This window comes from Schistocerca americana, chromosome 2 (genome assembly GCF_021461395.2).
Source record: "Schistocerca americana isolate TAMUIC-IGC-003095 chromosome 2, iqSchAmer2.1, whole genome shotgun sequence".
NCBI lineage: Eukaryota > Metazoa > Arthropoda > Insecta > Orthoptera > Acrididae > Schistocerca > Schistocerca americana.
The window spans coordinates 288,009,383-288,033,661 of record NC_060120.1 but is presented as its reverse complement, the minus strand read 5'-3'; the positions used below and the strand labels follow the sequence as shown (position 1 = coordinate 288,033,661).

At 39.9% G+C, this 24,279-nt stretch overlaps 1 protein-coding gene across 2 annotated transcripts in view; it reads left to right on the top strand.

The window, feature by feature from the left end:
• The first annotated feature begins 18,193 nt into the window (after positions 1–18,193).
• LOC124593815 (protein O-mannosyl-transferase TMTC4-like) overlaps positions 18,194–24,279 on the top strand; it is a 135,580-nt gene continuing 129,494 nt past the window's right edge. The window contains exon 1 of one of the 2 annotated variants that reach the window (XM_047132163.1): positions 18,194–18,802. In XM_047132163.1, the coding sequence (XP_046988119.1) occupies positions 18,673–18,802 (130 nt within the window). In that variant the 5' untranslated portion in view covers positions 18,194–18,672. Of the gene's footprint in view, positions 18,803–19,148; positions 19,174–24,279 lie in introns of those variants that run through there. The other variant, XM_047132164.1, reaches the window with a different exon arrangement.

The window sequence follows — 24,279 nt, the reverse complement described above, 5'->3', positions numbered from 1 at the left end:
ACTTGTGTGACCACCTTCTCTTCGGCGTGAAACCACATTGGCGTTATGCAACATCAAACGGTGCGCACGCATCAGTCTCTCCAACAACAGACGGCGCCACCATACCTGCAGTTACGCTGTGCCGCCTTACGCTTAAGGGAAAGGTAGACCCACTGACCAGGTTTCATTTGAATGAACCTCATAACTATAATTAGTCAGAGACGTACATTTTGTATATGCCACCGTTTTAGTTTAAGGTTTGCATTGTGTTAACGTCGTGTATTACGAGACGTAGCAGTGAAGGTTGAGATTTATACATAATGTGTACGTTATGTTTTTAAAAAAAATATTGCTCTGTCTACGTTTGAGACCTGGCCATAGAACCGTCAGAACATAACACCTTTAAAGCTGAAGTATGCCAGTATTTCCAGTATAACGAACTGAACAGTTTCTGCTATATGAGACGCACATTTTTATCATGACATCAATGAGCGTATAGCTTTTAAATTCAGCAGAGGTTTACCTTTTTAATCATTTGATGTCGCTTCACAACAGCACTTATACTGTACACGCGTAAGTGTCGTTTTTCATCTTCTATTACGTAAAAGATTTGCGCATCCATAATACTATGTATTAACAACGGTAGTTTCAGATCCACCTGAAGATGGCCTGTAAGTAAAGGCTGAATTCACTCGTGCGCTTCAATAAAATGGATATCAGCCACTGGGGGTGTGCTTTCCTTAAATGGAAATACAGCTGCATCGTAACAGCACTACCCAGACATGGAGAAAGTAATAATTCTTACAGTAAGTAAATTAAGTGCCAAGAAAAACTGTAAAAGGCTTTCTCCTGAACCACACTGCAGTCACAGTCGAGAAGAGTTAAAATCCTAATTACAATCATTCTGGCTGAATCCTTCGTATGGAAATACTGCCGTACTCTCTTCTGCTCATCCTACACAAACTGAATTAGTACTCCGCCTGTAATAATCTTCCTGTCGGCGAGATGGTGAAACCGAATCAAGGCGAGGAACTTCACTTCTCACGGTGAAGAGCAGAGATACTGCATCCTGCATACGTGCCTCATTGTATGCAAACAGCAGCGGAGATTGCATATAAAAATCCTCTTGGCAACATATCACTGAAACAATGGGTGGCGACTAATGGGATATAAACAAGAAATGTGTCTCACATCCAAGAACAATGTATTTGAAGCCATTGCAGCGCGACAAACGTTGCATTGGTGGTGCGCAATCACCTTTCTAGCAAAAGGTCAGTAGTCATTTGGACCCAAGAGATCTGAAATTTTAGAAAAGCATCGTGCTACCAAAGTGTTCGTGGATGGTTTGGTGGCAGTTAAAAACGCTCACTAGAAAAAGTTACAATTCATTTTGAATCGAGGCGAAATAATGTATTGGGTTTACAGTTCACCAGAGATCGAAGTAAATAATCTAAATAACGATTCCCCTTGCACGTGTCAAGGATAGACTAACAATCTGTCTGCTGAAAGAGCGGTTGACAAGACTATATTTTTGGAAACAATTGAATGAAGTTCCACATGTAAAGTTGAAACGCATGGGCTGAATATAGGGCCGACAATTTTTGTACGTCGAGATGTTTTCTCTCTTTGCTTTAAAAGAGTGAAACCGAGAGATAAATGGAGAAAGGACTGACATTTACATATTGAAGACATGTGTATCACCACTTCTTCTCTTCTATTACACTGCTGTCGCCGGCCACACAGGTCTAGCGGTTTTAGTCAGGGCATGGACTTATAATACGTGGAGATGGCGTAGACTTAAACTGTGCATTGCTTTGAAGCCGGCACCGCCATATTAGATGCTCTGAAACACAGTTAACTTCTATTACAGCTTCTTGTTGTACTTAACCCTTTCCAGCCCAACTTTTATTTACTTGTGGGAAAAAATATTTTTTCGCGTATTTCCCTACATAACGATTGGAATAATATATAAGAAATTTTGTTATTTTTTTGTTTTTGGAGGGAAATTTGGGATGACTCCATATGGCATCACTGGGCAGGATTTGTTTCCTTCAGTCAGGTGGTTGGGATGTCACAGTGCTTGGTAATGGAACTTGAATGAATATTTTAATTACACAATTTGATGCAGTTTATTAAAGAAAAATTAGTACATCCAATAATACAACTTGCATTTCAGGACAATTTTATGTTTTTTTTTTTTTTTTTTTTTACAGCGTGATTGTTGCTTTACATGAAAGTTTAAGAAACAGTTCCTGTCTTTGGTAAAGCAAAGAGGTTATTACATATGATGCATTTCGTTCGAGAATATGCTGTAATGCACAATTTACATCTCTGTTTGTTTTCTACATGCTGTGGCCAGTGTCCAGTGTTGTCATACCTTATATCATCAACTGGCCTGGGAGCCAATGGAGCTCGTTTCTTCACAACTGTAGGTGATGGACTGTCATCTGATGGCCGTCCTCGTGTTCTTACCAAAATGTCTCCTGCTTTTAGTAGTCCATGAGTTACATCAGACCGAAAAATCAACAGAGACATGTGTTTGGTAATTCCTATTTGTCTGCAATGTTGGCGGTATAGGAGCCACGCATTCACAACACACATGTCAAGGAGGTGGGATACGATCCTTAGTTAAAATCTTTTCACACCAATATTACTCCTATACAAAGCAACCGGCATGTCGTGCAGATAAACTCCTGCCATCGAACTGTTATATTCTCTAACAATGTCTGGCCTTGGAACATCAATGTATTTTCGTTCCACCACTGACCAACGTTTCACTGGTTCTACTGGACTTACTCCTTTGTATGATGATGCAAGAACAACAGATTGTTATCATACCACTTCAGCGATATGATATTCCTTTCTGTTTCAGTTCGATAATCGTATGATCCTCGTCCCTGCTTTTTCAGCTCACTGTCTGCTTTTAGATTGCAGCCTTGAAGTCATGTGGGTCTAACAGTTCCAACAGCCAAAATGTCATAGTTTTCCAGGGCAGAAATAAGATAGTAAGAGGTGAACCAACTGTCTGTAAACACTTTAAAATTTTTATATTTTGGCAGTCCTTCCACAAGCCTTATCACAATATCACCACTTATACCAAGACCAGTATTATTATGTACAGTTCCTTTCCCTCAGTAATTTCAAAATCGTACACAATTCCACTAGAACCAGCTCGGACAAAAACTTTTATACCTCACTTGTGTGGTTTCCTTTTTACATACTGTTTCAGGGATGAATGACCTTTGAAAGGAATGATTAATTCATCCACTGAATGATATTCCTCAGGTTCAATAATTGAAAAACCTTGTTTGATTTTGTCAACAAATGCTCTCACGTTGAACAGTTTGTCATAATCAGGGTCCTCTCTTTGTTTCATTTTAGTGTTGTCATTCACATGTAAATACACTCCTGGAAATTGAAATAAGAACACCGTGAATTCATTGTCCCAGGAAGGGGAAACTTTATTGACACATTCCTGGGGTCAGATACATCACATGATCACACTGACAGAACCACAGGCACATAGACACAGGCAACAGAGCATGCACAATGTCGGCACTAGTACAGTGTATATCCACCTTTCGCAGCAATGCAGGCTGCTATTCTCCCATGGAGACGATCGTAGAGATGCTGGATGTAGTCCTGTGGAACGGCTTGCCATGCCATTTCCACCTGGCGCCTCAGTTGGACCAGTGTTCGTGCTGGACGTGTAGACCGCGTGAGACGAAGCTTCATCCAGTCCCAAACATGCTCAATGGGGGACAGATCCGGAGATCTTGCTGGCCAGGGTAGTTGACTTACACCTTCTAGAGCACGTTGGGTGGCACGGGATACACGCGGACGTGCATTGTCCTGTTGGAACAGCGAGTTCCCTTGCCGGTCTAGGAATGGTAGAACGATGGGTTCGATGACGGTTTGGATGTACCGTGCACTATTCAGTGCCCCTCGACGATCACCAGTGGTGTACGGCCAGTGTAGGAGATCGCTCCCCACACCATGATGCCGGGTGTTGGCCCTGTGTGCCTCGGTCGTATGCAGTCCTGATTGTGGCGCTCACCTGCACGGCGCCAAACACGCATACGACCATCATTGGCATCAAGGCAGAAGCGACTCTCATCGCTGAAGACGACACGTCTCCATTCGTCCCTCCATTCACGCCTGTCGCGACACCACTGGAGGCGGGCTGCACGATGTTGGGGCGTGAGCGGAAGACGGCCTAACGGTGTGCGGGACCGTAGCCCAGCTTCATGGAGACGGTTGCGAATGGTCCTCGCCGATACCCCAGGAGCAACAGTGTCCCTAATTTGCTGGGAAGTGGCGGTGCGGTCCCCTACGGCACTGCGTAGGATCCTACGGTCTTGGCGTGCATCCGGGCGTCGCTGCGGTCCGGTCCCAGGTCGACGGGCACGTGCACCTTCCGCCGACCACTGGCGACAACATCGATGTACTGTGGAGACCTCACGCCCCACGTGTTGAGCAATTCGGCGGTACGTCCACCCGGCCTCCCGCATGCCCACTATACGCCCTCGCTCAAAGTCCGTCAACTGCACATACGGTTCACGTCCACGCTGTCGCGGCATGCTACCAGTGTTAAAGACTGCGATGGAGCTCCGTATGCCACGGCAAACTGGCTGACACTGACGGCGGCGGTGCACAAATGCTGCGCAGCTAGCGCCATTCGACGGCCAACACCGCGGTTCCTGGTGTGTCCGCTGTGCCGTGCGCGTGATCATTGCTTGTACAGCCCTCTCGCAGTGTCCGGAGCAAGTCTGGTGGGTCTGACACACCGGTGTCAATGTGTTCTTTTTTCCATTTCCAGGAGTGTAATTTCTAGGCACTGAGTCAGCTATTGGTGAAAAACTTGTAGCCTCTGCCCAGTACATTCTGTAACTAGGCATTTTCACAACATCTGCTAGGATGTTTATCCCTATATACTTTTCTATTTCACGAACATTTGTATCTGAAGATGCACCTGTTTTCTGTGTGCAGTATAGATTAGATTTCTCAACTAGGTTCTGGATAATGTCATCACTACACATTGTTCTGAAAAACTGCAAAGGTGTCAGTTCATCTCCTGGAGGGTCAGAAAAAACTGCATTACATGATGTGTCCACTTCTTCAATGTCCTTCATTCTCCACCAAAGATCCCGGTGAGTAACACACTGAATTTTCTGAGCTGAATGACTTGGTGCAAGGTTTGGCTCAGCAAGTAATCTTGAAGCTAAGGGAACATCATCTTCATCATTGGCTTGAGGGTACAACCATATCAAGGTCCATTCCTTGAAGAAACTGTATATCCACTGCTGCCGAGCATTTTCAATCTCTTCCTCCACATCAGATAAATCACTGAGAAGCAGCAATATTTCTTCTTCTGATAATGATTTGTGATTGCGAATCATCTGGTAAACAACTCAGGAATTTTTTACTAAAGCAGCAAAAAAACAAGTAAATTATATCAAAAAAATTTTAACATATTAATATTAGTATAATAAAGCTTCAAAAGAAACTGGAAAATATTGAGTTACACATTATGGTAAACTTTAGTCGAAGTTATAGCATGTACTACATTTGGTAACATAACAAATGCCCAATGATGCCAAATGGAATCACACATGTTTGTGACTTCCAAGCAGAAAATTACCGTAACTAGCATTATTTTCAAAGTGTTTACTAGTTAATTTACACTTTCAACAATAATTTATTACTGCAACTTCTATATTAGTTTGCTTTCTTTACCTTGATATAATATTTTGAAAGTCCAGCTGGCTGCACTGTACCGTAGACACCATGCAACAATACATTTGTCAAGGCATTGTAGCCTGGTGCTTTCTGTTTCAGCGAATTCACGGTAGCCAACCTAAGAACAACGACCTTTAGAAAGCCCTGCACACTTGTTCATAATCTTTGGACAAATAGTTTGGTCTTGGGAAAAAGTTAAATATGATGATGCCATATGGCATCACTGGGCTGGAAAGGGTTAAATTCTGTTGTGTGCACGCAACAGTTGTTTTAAATATCAAATATTGCAGTGCTTTCGTAAATAACATGTCGACAGGAAAGAATTATCAGACTATTTTCTGGGCTTAAATGCATCTTTGAACCAATAATAGGCTTAAATGCATCTTTGGACCAGTAATACGACGCATTTCGCCTCCTTGATGTAACTTTCATTTTCCTTTATATACATCGAATAGACAAGAGAGAGGTATATGGTATGAGAAGGCTGTTTTCCTAAACTTAATACGGACTTACGAAACTGAGGTTCAGTCTATGTCGTCTTCCCAACAATGCTGAGGACATACCTTACTATGCTTAGTTGGTTTCCAATCTTTACTTCTGAAAGCGTTCACACAGAGACATTTTCGAATTTGATTGATAGAAAATGTAAAGTCAATTGCCAGGAGTAAAACATCTACAGCAAAAGTAAATAGCACAACCAAAATTCGTGTACCATAAACAAAAGAAAATATCACTAGAATGATTGCACTTAAGAATGAAATGTCGTATCTTTACACTTTAGATGGTGTCACCAGCAATGCTGCAAAATGGTTTGAGTCTTATCTGACTAACAGGAAACAAGGGTTGTCGTTGTGAAATACCTGTGAAGTAAGCACTCAGTCTTCGTCTGAAAGGGAATTAATTAAATTTGATGTCCCTCAACGTTCCATCTTGTGTCCATTGCTTTTTCTTGTGAACATTAATGACCTCTCATCTGTTACATTGCCAGTTGCTAAGTCTGTTTTGTTTGCAGATGATACAAATTCACTGTCATTAAATTTCGAAAGACCCACTATATGCACTTCAGACCATGTAAGATATTTCCTTCCAGCATGTTGATAACATATGAAGACATGTAGATTGAAGAGGATGACAATGTTAAATTTCCGGGCTTACAAAAAAAATGGTTCAAATGGGTCTGAGCACTATGCGACTTAACTTCTGAGGTCATCAGTCGCCTAGAACTTAGAATTAATTAAACCTAACTAACCTAAGGACATCACAAACATCCATGCCCGAGGCAGGATTCGAATCTACGGCCATAGCGGTCGCTCGGTTCCAGACTGTAGCGCCTAGAACCGCACAGCCACTCCGGCTGGCCAGAGCTTACAACTCGATAATAAATTCAGTTGGGGAGGGCATACCACAGAACTGCTTAAGCGCCTAAACAAGTCTGTATTTGCAGTGAGAATGATGTCATATGTAGGAGATATAAATATAAAAAAAACTTGCATACTTTGCTTACTTTCAATATGTTATGTCATACAGGATCATATTCTGTCAAGCAAAAGTTTTTAGTGTGCAAAACCATGTAATAAGAATCATTTGTGATGTAAATTCAAGAACATCATGGAGAAACCTGTACAAGGAACTTTGTACTCTAACCACTGCTTCTCACTATGATTATTCTTCAAAGAAATTTGTTGCAAGTAATATGTCTCTGTCTCCAACAAATAGCGCAATACATAGTACCAATACTAGGAGTAAGAACAATCTACATAAAGACCTAAAATCACTTACTATGGTCCAAAAATGGGTCCAATATTCAGGAAAACATATTTTCAATAAATTACCAGCAACCATTAAAAACTTGGTTTCAGATAAAGCACTGTTTGAACAGAAGTTGAAAGACCTTTTGATAGGCAACTTAACAGGGACTGTTAGACCAGCTTTGGTAAAAATGTCTCTTAGATTTCAGTTTTGACAGCACTTGGTCACAATGGTCAAGATTAGGTATTTTGTATATGATAAATTTATTAAAAGTGTATAACAATGTTTCATTCTGACAGCGTATTACTTCTATAAATATTATCAGTTCCAGTTTATTATAATGGATTCACCTATTTTGACAATCTCCTGACAAATGATCAGGGTAGCAAGTACTATATTCAAATGCTTTTTGTTTTTTATGTTATGCTTTCTGACATGTTCCATACTCACGAGAATAATTTCATTTCCTGAGTCTATGGAACTAAAATCTAATCTAATCTAATCTCCTGTGTGCAGATCTCTCCCCCAACCAGTGCACATGCGAATCTGCAGTTCCCCGCATGTCTGCCCTGTGGTAAGTGTTAAGAGGCAATTAGAAGGATTTTTTCGCCATATATGTGTTGCAAACATGGATCGATACAGAAACTCGAATATATTTAGTTATATGATCTATTTGTGACAGAAATTTTGATAATGTGGTTTGCATAATATTTGCATGTGATTCTCAGACGTTGAAAATATGTTTTTATTATGAAAAAGGATAATCGTAAGGTGGTGGACAGTGTTTTAAGTAATCTTTGACTCTTGTAAAATGTTAAACAATTAATTTAATAGGGCAGTGCAAATGTACCATTTCCCACCACTATAGGTATTGTAACTCCACCAGCTCTTCCTTTGGCCCTAGCATTAGTCAATAGGAACACAGTATTCTAAGGATGGATGAAATTCTCCACTGCATGTTTTGGAGATGTTGGTTCACACACAAACAAGAGATAGAGATAGAGACAGGAAGCACATCTGGAATTTCCCGATCAACAGAATGTCACCACCTGATGGTCTCTTCGGTGTCACGAGATCAAATGAGACAGACATCTGATCCATAGTCGGCGGTATTTGGTACTGTAATCTGTAATTATGATATTGAGCGTTTTCTGACCTCTGTGACGGTGCCCGGACAACAGATACACACACACAAGCAGCCCAAAATAGTAGCTAATATAACTCACTTTATTTCATTGCTTGCAGCTTTTATATCATGGGAAGTGGGGGCAGCTATGAGCTCTCCCAAGCGGAACAGCCCCGTGTTCTGCAAACTGATTAAATAAAGAATGTGCATCAATAAGTTATTATCATTGACACAGATTTGAATTTCGTGTTGTGGGATCCATCCTCTCCAGTGCAGACTGAGTCTTTCTTCCCACCGATTTCCAGATAGGGGTAGGGTTGGGGGGAGGGGATGAGGGGAGAGGATGGCTGGGGAATTTCCCAGAGGAATGGTATAGAAGGAGCAAAGGAGTGGTGGTGGGTTTCTCAGAAGGACAGATTATCCCCAGGGGTTCATACATCAACCCTGAGGGGGACATAAATCAATTAGCATAACAATAGGTTAATGGGAGCGGGAAGGTAATAACTTGCCCCTGAATGTATGCCACATGAACAAACAAAGTGTGCCACAATTCTCCTCGCCCTATTACTGTTGTGAGCTCACTTAGTTACATGAAAAATACACGTTGCCTGACAAAAAAATTTGCGAGATCAACGTATTATACACGAAGGAAGTGAAGGGCAGTAAGATGCAAATTGAGAAAATTGTTTGTTTGAGACTGAGTGTGGTAGCTAGTGAAAATCGGCTGCAAGGCGCTCAAGGAGTTGTGATGGTGCGTGTGTGAGAGGGCTGAACTCCCCCCCCCTCCCCCCTTCTTCACTCCCCTCTAGAGGTGTGCTGCTGGTGGATGATAATCGCAGTTAACTGCTCCTGCAGGTAGTTCCCAGCACTGACAGATCCCATTGCGGCTAAGGGTAAACTGAGGCATTCTATCACACATCACAGGAGACCTACTCCTGGTCAATATGCGGCTAGTCGGCTGAGACTTTTGCCTTCTGAGAAACTGCACACAACTAAAGCCGTATTTGATGATCTGATTGCTGATGGAGTGGTGTCAAGATCACGTAGTTCATAGGAGTCACCACTACAGGCGGTGAAGATAAAAGATGGATCATGGTGAATTTGTGAGAAATGTTGAGGCGTCAACTCTCATACCACCCCTGATGGATGCCCCATGCCCAATCGAATTTCAATAGCAATTTAAATGGTGAGTTTCATGGATGAGGTGCTGCATGGACTACCTCTTGTTTCCTGTTATACTGATGATTTACTGGTATTTTCTCACACAAAAGAGGAGCAGATCAAGCAGTCCTGAGCATTACTCAAAGAGACTGGACAGTTATAGGGTTAAGATTAATGGAGACAAATGTGTGTTCGATGAACAAGAGGTTAAATTCCTTGATTATATTGTCGTCTCCCAGGCTGGTATTTCTTCTAATCGTGATAAAGTAATCTGCATAATAATGCAGATTCCACTGTCTGTGACTTTTAAATGCTTCCACTGCTTTCTTGAAATTCTGAATTACTATCATAGGCCTGTGCCCCACTTTGCACAGACGCAAGGGCCAATCAATGATTTACTTAAGGAGACGAACATATCGGGAAGTTAGAAAGTCTTGTGGAATTCTGAGACCACTGAAGCATACAAGGCCGTCAGAAAAGCTTTAGCAAACGCTACTCTCTTAATCCATCCTGTTCCCAGTGTACCCATTGCCTTGGTAGTGGATGCAAGTCAGACAGCTGTGGGTGCAGTGTTGCAGCAAATGATTTCGCCAACATGGCACCTGTTGGCATATTTCTCAACGTACATGTCAGAGCAACAAAAAAATTGGAGAACTGTCGACAGAGAGCTATTGGAGATTTATTTGGTAGTTAAACAGTTTTAGCCGTGGCTAGACAGCCAAATGTTTAAAATTTACACTGATCGCAAATCAGAGACTTCTATTGTTAAATGTGTGACTGTCTGATGAATTCTTCTCGGGTTATCAGCCGAGTGGTGGCGTCGTCTTGTAGCGACGTTTCAATGAGTTTCGTACCCATTATCTTCTGACGAAGATTCCACTGCCTGTGACTTTTAAATGCCTCCACTGCTTTCTTCGCTAGAAGATGATGGGTACAAAACTCAATTGAAACGTTGCGACAAGACGACGCCACCACTCGACTGATAACCCGAGAAGAATTCACCAGTGGAATACACCGAGAAAGACTGAAATCACATATGTGTGACTGAGTTCAGTTATCCCCAGCAGGTGTCTGATGCTGAAATTGCACAGTTTTTTATAGATAACAATCACACTGCAGAGCAGCTGAATGTGGTAGCTGACAGTTTGTATCGCAACTGTGAAGCTATCTCCATTATTGACTGGGTGATGGTGGCTACCAAGCTGGGGGTTGACCCATTCCTCTTGCACTGCCACCCAGAGTGTGCTTTGACATGTTGCTGCAATGACTTTGTGCAATGGATCTGGTGCAATACTGAGGACAACGGTGTCCATCTATTCATCCTGATGTGGTGCCATTGAACTGTTTTCGATGCATCCCACAATTTATCACACTTGGGGATGAGGGCATCCACAAAGTTGGTGTCAGACAAAGCTGTGTGGCTGGGGGTGCATAAAGATTGTTGTCGGTGGTCTTGGAGCTGCATTCATTGTTAAAACTGTAAAGTATCTCGACACGCATCGACCCCTGTGGAAGTTTTTCCTTCGCCATCTGGGAAGTTGGCTCATCTTCATTTTTATATTTTCGATCCCCTACCCCAATCTGAGAGCTTTGGTTTCATGGTTACAATGGTGGACAGATTTACTAGATGGCCTGATGTGGTTCCTGTCCTTGACATCTCAGCTATTGCTGCTGTTTCGTCTTGGTTTTCCCAGTTTACTAATCCTCAGGTGATAAGATCAGACAGAGGCAGGCAAATTTATTGCCAACTATTTGAGGAAATTATGAACTTGTGAGGTTGTAACCATGTTAGGATCACAATAAAAGGATGGTGGAGCAAATGCACAACATCTTCAAAGGTGTTTTACTCTGCTGGTGCACTTCCGTTAGTGCTACATGGGTAGAGAACCATAGTTAAGAAGGACTTTGGATGTTCTGCCACCCAGCTGGTGTACGGCAAAGCTTTAAAAATACTGTATGAGTTCTTTTCCCTCCTGCCTCCTCCCAGTTTATCAGTTGTGGAGTGTGCTGAGTTTTTGTGGACTTCCAAATGCACATGGACTGTCTCCAACCTATGAATCCTGTGCTGCATGGTAACAGGCCAATCTTCCACCACAAAAATCTCTCTGCATGTAGTTTAGTTTGGATGAGGGACAATGCAGTCAGATCACCACTTGCTCCTCAGTATGCTGATCACTTTCGAGTAATTGATATGAATCACAAAACATTCATTATCGATAGGATAAGAAGATGGGGGATCATCTTAAGCCTGCTTTTACTGATGACAACCAACCTATCTTGTCATGTAGGTCCAGGTGAGGATCTGTTCATGGACATCAGGGTCATTTGGACGTGTGCCTATGGGTACCTCCTCATACACAGTCTATCCCACAAGTTGTGGAGACGTAATCTGGCTGAATGATGACGTGCAGGCTTCCATGGGTTCACAGTGCGTGTGGTTTTTTTCAATCAATGTAGCTGGTCAACTTTCACCATAGTGATCAACATAAAGGTAACATTTGGCAGTTGCGACTGAGGTACAGGTCTTTAAAATGAGTGTGGGGGTGGGGGTTGGGGGAGGCATTGAGAATCGATGAAGTTAAGGACAGTCATTAAGGTAGAAACAATCCTTGACCTAAGATCTTTGTCTTTTATGCTTTGTTGATTATGATGTTCTTTGCCCTCTCTCTCTCTCTCTCTCTTTCTCTCTCTCTCTCTCTCTCTCTCTCTCTCTCTTGTAATAGTAATGTTTTCTGGGTCTCATGTTGCTGTGTGATGTGGAAGGACATAGTAAAGTGTTTGTATTAACAAGCTTGTGCGTTAATGGATGCGATATTGGCATCCCATAAAATAGTTTCTTTCCTGTACATTTGCAAGATCCTGAATTTCCAGTACAACAATCAATAAACAGTTTCTAGGACAATTACATCATAGAGGAAATTTTAAAGTTTGTACTGGCCGTCTGTAGTTCAATTTCCAGAACTCAGAGTATATTTAATTAAAATTTATAATAAACTAATAGATAGGAATACATTCAACTTGGGTCTATTTTCACGAAGAAGATTGCTTTTGTCTCCTCTAGTGGAAAAGTGGTATTATTCTACTGAAGAATTAATGGATGACAATTTAGTAGTTTGAACAAGGCAACAATACATTTTTTCCTATGGTTTGTGAAAACTATAGTGTGTTGTATCATAAGAATAGACGTAAAATAATGTACTTTTTTATTACCCTTACTGCTGTTAAAAAGTATCTCTCTGCGAATATTGATGTGTTCCCTGTAGAAATCATAGATTATAAATCTCTATGGAGTGAGCATTCAGACGCTTGGAATGACAATTCTGTCTGCAACATCTCTTGCCGTTCAAGTTACGTGATCTTGGGACGGCACGTTTTAGCACACTTAGCGCTTAGCGTATTTTGTGCGTTATTACTTCACTGGTACAGATAGATCATCTTTAATTGTGCTGTGAAACTTGGTATATGTGTTTTATAGACGCCTTTACAATTTCACACCTGGAAGTGAAATCAGCTCAGTGATGGGAGGATCAAGAGTATTGCGCTTTTTCGTCACAATGTGGAGCTCAGATTCTGCTTTATTTATGTTTACACTTCTAAATATTTTTTAGGGGTGAAATTATTCCTTTTTATTTTGTGCAATCATATTTTGATTCTTTGTTCATCTTTTAGGAAGCAAAATATTAAATCACATATAGGAGAAAACTGTCTCATGCAGACGTGTTTAGAGACATACAGTGGTTTGAGAACCTTCATAAATTGGAGGAAATTAATCAGACTGTCATGTATAAATTTCATCTGCCTATGAGCATAGTGTGAATCTGTATACACTGTCTGGCAATTTACTCAAACACACTTGCAAATTTATCTAGCACTTGTCTCGTAAGCACATGGCCAAGAAATCACAGAAATTAGTTCTGCAGTACATAACTTTAAAATACCATGTCTTGGTACTTTTCCAACATACAAAGTGCCTCATATTAATGTGACATTTACAATTATACATCTTTTGTACACGCCTATGAAAAGTAACTGTCCTCCTTTCACATAGTCTACTTCTCTTTACATCTGCAGCAACAACAATGCTGCACCATAGCTGTTACTCATATGTGCAGAAACATATAAAACAAGGGGAATACTGTAATATTCAAGTTTCGCTATTACCACAAAATGTAGACAAGCAGCGTCATCCCAAAACCAGATGACTGGCTCGGTTTGATGTTGAGAACATGTGCAATAGGCTATGCTCACTTCATAGATGTATGTAGGCCTACTCTATGGTAGAGATACTCTACATCTGGGTTTCCACAGACATAATTTTCATGCACATGCGACCCCACACCACCACTTGCATAAGTAAGCTTACATGTGGAAACACCCTTCTTGCACTGTGTCACGCTAACTTACGCTTAAGTTACGAAAGTTGGAAGGCATTCTACTTTCCTGCATGATGTTGCTTCCATCACTATCACCTCCGAGCTTCAGCAACTGCCAGTAGGTGAATATGCTCTCATTTTGTTCTGGTTCTTTCGCCTGCACAGATCTAGAATTCTTTGTTTATGAGCATGGAATGTTAGCGTAACGCCAAAATAATGGGCTTAGCCTTCAGCTAGATAAATAAATACCCTCTAAAGCGGTAAAATATTCTTAAACAGTGGAATAAGGACATTTTCATAGTCACTTATTTGTAATGGAATAACACAGAATCTTTTGAAATGATGAAATATATTAAGAAGTACTGTAATTGAGAGTTGGAACTTACTGAGAACTGCAGAACAGTCAATTCTGTGAAGAAATTTTTTATGTCAGTACAATGACGATAATTTTTTGCTCTGAAGTGCCCTACAGTGAGACTGTGAAACCTACCAGGGCAATGAACCTACCCAGACTCCACCACACTGCCTTTAAGACTCCACATAAACTGTAAATTATATAAAGGAATCGCTATCTTGATATGCCCTAACATAGTATCATAAGGTGAGAAATTAAAATAATCCTATTCTATAACTATCCGTTCAGTCAACAGAATAAATCAGTGAACTGAAGGGAACTATGTGCTCTTTCAAACAAAAATGCAAATGAAATGTAAACAGATTATTTATTGTTTTAAACAACTACAGAGTACTGGCATCAAAACTCTACGAAAAACAAAGTTAACTGCTGACGACAACTAACATGGTAGGCAAACGGAAGAATGGCTACCATATCGTAGCTGTACATTAAATAATTAATCCAGTACAACCCAACGGTTTATTTAGAAACTCCAGTGGTCAATTGAATACCACACCAAACGATACAAATACATGAATCTGGTTTAGCCAAGCTGTGGCAACAGTATGCTACCTAAGTTTAGCCAAGCTGTGGCAACAGTACGCTACCTAACAACCCCCATCTAGTGAACTGTGCTGCTGTGTACTCTCACCAATCTGCTGTGGCGGTGAGTCGGAGTGCCATGGTCATAGTGGAGAATTAGAATCTTGCTCGTCAGGACTCGGACCTGTCCAGGTGCCATGACATCTCCAACCAGCAATCTTTTTCCATCCACCACCAAAACAACTGACCTTTTCTCATTCACCAGCTCCCAACTCGGCAGTTTGCGTCCATCTGGTCGCAAACGCCAATCAGCAAAAATGTAACTATTTTCCGCCAGTAGAGTGTTAATGCCACATTTAACAAATCCCCAGCCTGGAATGTCGTCAGTCATGGACCAGAGTACATCTTTCTAACTAGTTTGCCCTAGAAATTCTCATTTGAGGTCAGGCAGAGATGAGCAAATCAGAGTGTTGTTTAATGCTTCTGAATTTCCTGAGGGCAAACCAACATGACGTGCACTCTGTGAGGTGCTCTCACCTCAGTTCGCCCAACGTTCCAAGGCTTGTACTTTTCCGCCATAAATTGTGGTGTCCGAGCAAGCACTTGAAATTCTTACGTTAGACCATCTGAAGAAACGAGTTGTGCCAAAGGCCGCAGACGCTGATTTAGTGCAAAGGACCTGTAGGTTCCGTGACCCTCCGTCAGTGGCCATTTGACACGAGCAAAACAGCACAAAGCTTTGAGTGCTCATGATACATCTGCCGCATTCAGAGCAGTGTGCGGGCTGTGTATTTCTCACGTATTCACAGACTGGGACTGTTAGCCCCTTTAACGACGACCGCTGAAATAATATAAAATGGATTTCCCCATAATAAATCAAGGTAATGAGACTTTACTTATATGCAGCTAAAGCGTCCTGCCTATCAGCAGTCGTGACAAGGAGCGGACAAATTTAGCATAAATGTGAGGAGAAAAGTCAGATGGCTTGTATCATTGCAGCTTTAGTCATTGTGAGTAAATATTGCGGTGAAATAGAAATTTATTTGTAGCTTTATAGATCTGAAACTAGTTTTCACTCTCATTGATAACCTATGTGAATATAACAGTGTTCATATTGGCACTATCACTGAGTAATGGCTGTTCTGCACAGTAGTACCAAGTTGGTTACAAAATTAAGTACTGCACCAATAAAACAAACTTACATTTATAGCACCTGTGACCTATAAAAAAACTCGACTCGCCTTGGAAATAAAAACAAAGCTGAACGTTGAGACAAAAACACCTTACTTCCCCATCTCCCTTCAGTGTGTAGTAGATAACGTAATAATTTAGAAACAGTTCTCTTCTTGCACCGTACAGTTACCAGATACACGAGTGCTATTTGTAATTTATTGCAAGGTGACACGGAATCTTACCTCCTTCCAGAGCCAGAAATACGACTCAAAAAGACTACACCATTGATTTTATTCCTTGGAAAATGAATTTCTAACGAAATGCCGTCCTCGATAGATAATTTCTTTATTACCGTATTGTATGCTGCCAAACGATTCCTGTGAGATGCCCATTTCCATACCCAACACCTGTTTGTCTGATTTTTGTTCATTAACATGACTATCAGCTTCTTGGCCAAAAGCTACTAAACTCTTGTAGTTTATAATTTCACTTGTTGCCATCTTGAAAGTCGTGTAAGAAGCATTTCGAACTTGGACCTGTGGATACGCTAAACCGGGTTCGCATAGGCTACACAACAGAAATTCGCCACACCTAGTGGCATACCACAGTTGCAATGCACCTGCATGTGTGAACTTCCAGTTTTCAATGGCACAACTTAGGAGACGCTACTTTTGTCATGCCACAAAAGTTCAGCTTGGTTGTACTTTGTGACACCACTTTTCTTCCAGCACTGCACGCTGGTGTCAGTATTTCGGAACATGAGCTTTCTGTTGCAGTTAACGTGAAGTAATTCCTGCTGTTCTCCATTCCATTTCAGTGTGTTTTTATTTTATTACTGAAAAAAGTCAGAACAGTGGTTAGCAGGTACAATTTCACAGCTTCTTGAACTAAACGAACAACAACCTATGTTTAATTTTCGGTAGCAGTGTATGTGTGTGCGTTTGTGTGTGTACGCGCGCACGTGGGCACTATACTTGTGCGCTCTATACTTCAAAATCGATGACGTAGGCCTATCCAATAACCTTGAACAATTTTTAGATGAAAAATAAATAAACGTAATATGTTACCAAAAAAAGCGAGTTGTATGAAATTTGTGAGACCACGCATTGTATAAATTGTGGATCATATGCGGGGAAATAGCCCCAGAATGTGACGTGGCAGCTGTTAAACTAAAAGTTAGCTATTTAGAAATGCCTACAGAAACGAATACATTTGTTGGAAGAGTTACGTGTCTGCAGATGATTCTGAAATGCCAGCTGTCCGTTAGTTTTCCATAGCAGACAGCATTTTCGTCTTCGAGTGTTTATTTCTTTCGTAAATGTGTTGCGATCCCTGATTTATCGCTGCGCGAAATATATTTTCAGGCATAACATTTGGATTTCGTCTTCCTTGTAGTTGACACTTCTCACAGCTTTAATGCTGTAACCTGCACTATATAACATTAATGCTTGCACGTATGTTTTCAGTTGTAAAAATATCGAAAGCTGTGCAATAACAGATAATTTGTGGCGTCTTGTGTGATACGTAGGCTAGCTAGGCATCAGTACAGAAAGCCACAAGCGTGTGTGAACCCGGCTTTTAATGTGTGTGTAAGCATACGATTAGAGGGATGCACGTGTAAGAAATTCATGCCTGTGGAAACCTGGCTTACTGCTGCTCCATGTATCAATTTTTCGTATAGTTTTCAGTCTCTTATAGCAATGTGTGTCAACGGCAGCGTCGTAACAAACAAAAATAAATAACTGCGCAATTTTCTTGAGACCGACGTCTACTGACAGTTTCAATAATATTGTACATTATCAGCTAATAATATTATCTACAGCTGTAGATTTCTCGCCTTTGATACTAATTAAGATCACCAGTAATCCACGGCCGCCTATATCATACGCCGCCAGGATTGATAGGGCTAAGTTAGTCGATTGCAGAGTAGAATCAAGTATCGAAGTGCCGAAAATGTCGACTGCGTCGTGTGTCTTATCAGTGATAATCTGCACTTACGTACTTAAGAAGCCGGTATGCTTGCTCACGTCGTGGATGGAGTAGTTGCTTTTTTGGCGTAATGAAACTCGCTTCAAATAATCGAAAATGATAGTAATTCCACGAGTCATTGGAGGGACTGAAATAAATCAGCAAGTTGAAATGGCAGTTTTAACTAGATGTGCTCACTTGACGTAACTGTCAGCTAAATTCCTGTGTTTTTTATTAAAGCAAATGAAAGACTGAAATTTTTGGAATAATGTATTTGGATGCAGTTTTTTCGTGAATTACATGTAATCCTTTGGAGAAAGCTGTACTTATAAAACTATATCCTGTTGTCGCTGTGGGAAATTTTATGTTTTTATTCCTGCAAAACATAAATAACGTAAATATTAGAAAAAAATCTTCAAATTTGAGGCCCACCAGATAGTATTATAACGAGAACAGAACCAACCAAAATGAGAAATGTGAATCAAAAGTTGTTTGAGAGAATAGGTGACAGATGGTCAGATGACTCTGATGACGATAAGCCTAAACGCGGCTCAAGACGCAGAGAAGTCTCCTGGGACTCAGGATTACCATTCCCGAGTGCGTAAATTGCAGTTGTAATGTGACGAAATTTCCTATATATGTGTTGTATATAGGGAACTTAATAGCTATTGTAACAGTATAACTAGTTTCAAGAGGAGTTCCAATTTAATGCTCCACAAGTTACTTTGAAAATAATGTACCAATTGTCTCATTTTTGTATCGTACTGAAGCTACTGCCAAAACCTAATATCTTTTCTTTTTTTTTTAAATGTTCTGTGTTTCGCCTGTTGTGTAAAGCAACTTGTGTGCTGTATTGATGAGTGATATTGGCTGCTCGTAAGCATGGTGTATATTGAATTGATTGCTCTTTGAAATCACAGTAATAGGTAACAAGTTGTTGTTAGTGCATTGCCATCGAATGTTTTGTGGTTAGTGTGCTGTTGTGTGGTTTCTCTTGCCGATAACTATTTAACAATATTGCATTTCTTATTAGTTAGGTAGGTGACATAGCATCTCTTCTCTATCTCAGCTTCATAGCAACTTTGTGGTAGGAATTCCTGGAGTGATTTTTGTTTAGCTATTCTCCGCCAAGAAGCCAGGTCTGTAAATAATAGAAGCCACATTCATATACCTAATGAACACCAGCATTATACGAAACAAAAACTAAACAATTATTTGTGTAATGCCAGAACTCTGGCAGGGTTATAGGAATACACAATTATAGCTGGCAAATCAGCAATACTGCTCTCTTATGACAGAGAATGAAGCAGTGATCTGTCAGCAGGCCAATGCCTTTTAGCATGACAGTACAACAGAGTTCAGTTTAGTGTATACGGGTAGAGGCTTTATTGAAACAATAAACAAATACCATGTTGAAAGCGGATGAGGTTGTCTGTTAGAAAAAGTAAGAATCTGAAAGTAACTTGCTTTATTTTACCCACATATGGCGGAAGAGTTGCCAAAACAAAACAAAAAAGAAATGTTTTTAAGCGTCACACGCAAAACAGATTCTTTTAAATGCCATTAGCAAATGGAATAAATGGGGAATTAATACGATAATGGTGTATTGTGATGGCTTACAGGAAATTGGTTGAGTAAAGAAGTTATGTCCCTGTTCACATTTTTGTCTTTTGTGTTTTAAACTCTTCACCACACAGGTCATTTCTATGCAATATGAGCATATATGCCTTATCCATTAGAATTAGTAATTTATTTGTCCAAGAATCACTTGACAGTTGTATAGGATGGATCAGCTTAATAAAAAGAAAATCTCTTACAGGTCATATATACAAATATAAATAGACACAAGTGTTTGAGCTGAGGACTGCCAGCACATCTTATTCCAGTCTGTCACTGGCATATCCTTCATTTGCAGAGGCAGAATCACATCTCTAAAGACAGTCAAGTTGTATGTCAATTCACTACAAATGCTTCAAATATTATTTTACTCTGTTATTGCCACAATCATGAGAACAATTTCCAGTGTAACTAGTTATGTAATGAAATGTTTTTGTTATTTTGTAAACAGCAGAGTAAAATAATAAGTCAGTCACAATATCCACTGGCAGAGTTTCATTTTTTCTCAACTACTGTACAACTTTTCATGTGAGATAACTACTTATAAGCTGCCCACTACCCATCTGTATCATCGGTCACTGACAGACTTTGGTAAAGAACCAAACTGCCCATCCAGTCACAGAGCATACTAGCCTACAATGGGTGCTTCACTACCCTCAGTGTATTAATCCACCAGAACGACACTCATGCCTACCCCATTTTACGTCACTAGTGAGAAATGATCTTGATGTGGCGGTGAGGTTAACAATACATTTATTTATCAATTTAGTCCTCAGCTTTGTTTTGGTGTTTCACTAGGGAGAATGCAGTGGGGAAGCTACAAAAGTGACAGATGAGTCTGTTCTTTGGAGTTGTAGATTATGTAGCCGAGACAAGAAAATTGTGGAATGAAAGAAAGATTTGTGTCCTCCAGGCATAATTAGACATGGCACATTTTGAATTTGATAGGTTGAAGGGGGAAAGAGACAATGGGAGCTGGGAGAAGATGACGAGTAATAGGCAAAAGGAGAAAACTTAAGAAATAACATTTCAAATTCTGGTTAGCAATCAGTTTAACATGTTACTGTAAGTAGGGGATGGGCCTAAATCAGTTTTTCTGCTTAATAGGATGCAGTGGACTTGTAGAAATGACTTTAATGCTAGCTCAGTAGAAAAATCACCTAGAAAAAAAGAATCTGCCTACTAGGGAGCAGTTACAGAAGGCCAATTGATACAGGGAGTGCAAGGTGTAGAATACCAGGTCACAAGCACTGTGAAACCTAGTGCCAAACTTAGCCAGGTGACAGAGAACATAGTGGCCTTGTGCACAGATTTTGATGGCAAGCATAAGGTACTCTTAGTTGAAGGAGCAGGATACAGCTTAGCTAGCAACTTAGAATATAACATTAAGGATGACCTGGAGGAAGTAGGAGTAGCAACAGCACATACTCATGTGGGGTTTATTGAGATTTTGCAGCAACACAACCAGTCCTGGTTTAACACGGTTGTTAGCTGTGTGTAAAAAGAGCTGGGCTAGTTGTTTTTGACTGAAACAAAGTCGCATATCTGTTCCCTGCCTGTTGCTGTGATTGGTAGTTGGGGATACACTAATCATGGCTACCACTTGAGTAGGAGAGGGAAGATAAAGATTAGCTGAGCACCTTGCAGAAAGTGTAAGGGGGCTGCAAGCATGTAGATAATCTCTAATTGTTGGAATCAAAGGGGCACATTCTTTAGGTTAGAGTCACATTGCAGATTGACATAACTGAAAGAAATTAAAGGGATGTGAGACCATAAAATTGGTTTCATCAGAACATTAGAAGTCTGAAAATCAAGATAGATCAGCTTATTGTATGCCTAGAAGATGTGGAAAATTGTTCCACCAATCTCTGAACATCATGTAACCACAGTGATGGAGATATTACATACCAGGGATTATAGACCTGCATCATTTTTCATGTAGAGTCAACTTGGAAAAAGAGCAGGAGTTGCAACATTTATAAAAGTTGGACACAAAGTGAAAAATTCTAAAACAAATATTTTTTCTGTTGATCAGAACCTAGAAGCATGTGCTTGTGGGTTGTCACTGCAGAAAACTTCTCTGATAATTGTAACAGTGTACAGATCCCCTCTAGGCAACTTTTAGCTATTTGCTGCATTACTTTCAGCTATTAGATGCATTACTGAGTAACCAGTCAGACAAGAAGAAACAGTTAGTAGTTTGTGGAGATTTCAATGCAGATTTCTTAAGACACAGACAGGAAAAATGAACCAGAATTATTATTTGGGTGTTTCAGTATAATTTCAGTAGTCACTTTACCAACTCCTGTGCAGCAAAATAGGACACTAACTGATAACATTTTTCATAGACAGTGCTCAGACTGAAACAATTGATGTGTACCATATTGGTAATGGACTATCTGATCATGATGCACAAGTAATGGAAATAAATGGTATGACACTTTATAACCCTAAGGCAAGCTCATACAAAGCAGTGAGGCTTCATAATGAGAACAGAATGCAGTGTTTTAAGAGTAAACTGAAAGGGGCTGTGGGGGGTGAGGAATGTGTAGAAAGAGATGCCAATGTCAAATTCAGTATATTCCATAGTAAATTTGTGTCAATATTTGGAAGTCACTTCCCTAAAAAATTATCCAGAGCATCTATGAAAAGGGAGGGGGGGGGGGGGGGTAAGCTGTGGATAACTAAGGAAATTATAATCTCGTGTAACAGGAAAAGGGAAATTTATGTAGAGGCCAGAGTAAGTCAAGATCTGACATGACTTGTCTACTACAAAAAGTAATGTAATATTTTAAGGAAAATCATTAAAATGTCCAGAAGTATGCATGTTGTGACAGAAGTAAACAGTGTAGATAACTTGATTAGAACTGTATGGGACATTGTCAAACAGGAGACAGAACAGCCAATTAGAATACAAAATTCCATAGCAATAAACTAAATGACAATGTTGTGGCTGATAATTCATCAGTTACAAGTACATTTAACAATCACTTTCACTGCTATGTTTTAGCAGTAAATGTGGGATGTAACGGTTCAGTTGAAAAAGCAAGAGAATGTATTAAAAATGTCACTCCATAAAACTTTAAGCATCTAGAAGTAGCACCAACATCCTTCACTGAAATTAATACAATTATAAAAATACTAAAATACAAAAGCTCTTGTGCAGTTGATGAAATTTCAAACAGAATTCTGAAAAGTTGTTCCAACATAATAAGCAATGTCCTTATTGATATTCGCAATTTTTCATTGGCACAGAGAATTTTTCCAGATTGGTTATAATATACAATTATTAAACCACCTCATAAGGAAGATAACAAGATGGATTTCAATAATTATCATCCAATTTCCTTACTGTCATCTTTTTCCAAAATATTTGAGAAAGTGATCTACTCAAGAGTAGCCTATACATAAGTGATAACAATTTACTTAACTTATCACAGTTGTGATTCCAGAGGAGTTGCTCGACTGATAATGGTATGTATACATTCACTCATCAAATAGTACAAGCCTTAAATAACAATGTACTGCCAGTTGGTATTTTTTGTGATCTTTCCAAGCCATTTGATTGTGTAGATCATGAAACTCTCTTAGAAAAACTCAAGTTATGTGGAACTGGTGATTTAACACATACCCAATTTTTTGGGAATGACCTTCCACTTAACATTCATTGAGCAAACATGGTACTCAAAATATACTCTCCTTAAATATTGAAAAAAAAGCACACACTACATTTATTTCTATGCAACAGTCATATACAGACTGATGAAAACTTTAACTGGTGGAAGCATATTCCTGAGCTTCACAAACAATTAAGTGCAGCTACTGTTTCTCTTCGCATAATTGCTAATCTTGGAAACAAACATATGAACCTTGCGACATATTTTGCATGTTTCCACTCAATAATGTCACACGGAATAATTTTCTGGGGCAACTCATCACTTAGGAAGAAAATATTGATTGCACAAAAGTGAGTAGTAAGAATAATATGTGGTGTTCACCCATGGACCTCTTAAGGGGAGGAGCCATTTTAACTGTGCCATCACAAACGTATATTAGCTAATGAAATTCATCTTAAATAATCCATCATAATTTGAGAAGAACAGTGATATATATACCTACAACACTAGAGGGAAAAATAACCTTCATTACTCACTCTTAAAGCTGTCAGTGGCTCAGAAAGGAGTTCAATATGCAACAATAAAAATTTTTGATAATTTGCCCAATAACATAAAATGTCTGACATGTAGCGAAGCAAGTTTAGATTCATTTCTCGTGGACACCCCCTATTCCATTGACAAATTTCTACTTAGAAATTGCTCGACAGTAAAGATGAAAGAGAAAAAAGAAAATTAAATTAAATTTAGGACAAAAAATAATGTGTGTTCACTAATCTTAACATTAATCATGTGTACATAACCTGTAAACTGAATTGTTCCTCATCATTTCAATAAAAGAAT